Source organism: Penaeus monodon, chromosome 19 (assembly GCF_015228065.2).
Source record: "Penaeus monodon isolate SGIC_2016 chromosome 19, NSTDA_Pmon_1, whole genome shotgun sequence".
Lineage (NCBI taxonomy): Eukaryota > Metazoa > Arthropoda > Malacostraca > Decapoda > Penaeidae > Penaeus > Penaeus monodon.
In genome coordinates, this window is record NC_051404.1 from 14,890,161 (window position 1) to 14,890,531 (window position 371).

Sequence of the window (371 nt, forward strand, 5' to 3'; positions counted from 1 at the left end):
ACGATTGAAAATAACTATAACAAACGGCATGAGTAATGCATCAAAACGAAACCCCTTGACCCATTAAAGACGAGAAGAAAAGAAAAAAAGAGCGAAAGAAAAAGAGGAATAAGAAAAAGATAAAAAAGAGCGAGAGAAAAAACTAAGAAATAAAGAAAAAGAAAAAACAAAGAGAAAAGAATGGAAAAAAAACAGAAAAAAAAGAAAGAAAGAAAAAAAACATGCATTTTCTCTCCTACTTACCACAGGCTGATGACAACGTATGGTGTCCAGCAGACGAAAAAAGCAAGCACAATACTGATCGTCATTTTAATAGTGCGTGCTCGAGCTCTCCCCAGGTACCCGAGGCTGGAGCGACGGATGGCCGTATC

General features: G+C 37.2%; 1 protein-coding gene across 1 annotated transcript in view; it reads right to left on the minus strand.

The window, feature by feature from the left end:
• Positions 1 to 371, minus strand: part of LOC119585340 (gonadotropin-releasing hormone receptor-like) — a 107,275-nt gene that overhangs the window by 45,352 nt on the left and 61,552 nt on the right. Inside the window, exon 5 of the mRNA XM_037934012.1 lies at positions 244 to 368. Coding sequence (XP_037789940.1) covers positions 244 to 368 — 125 coding nt within the window. The remainder of the gene's footprint in view (positions 1 to 243; positions 369 to 371) is intronic.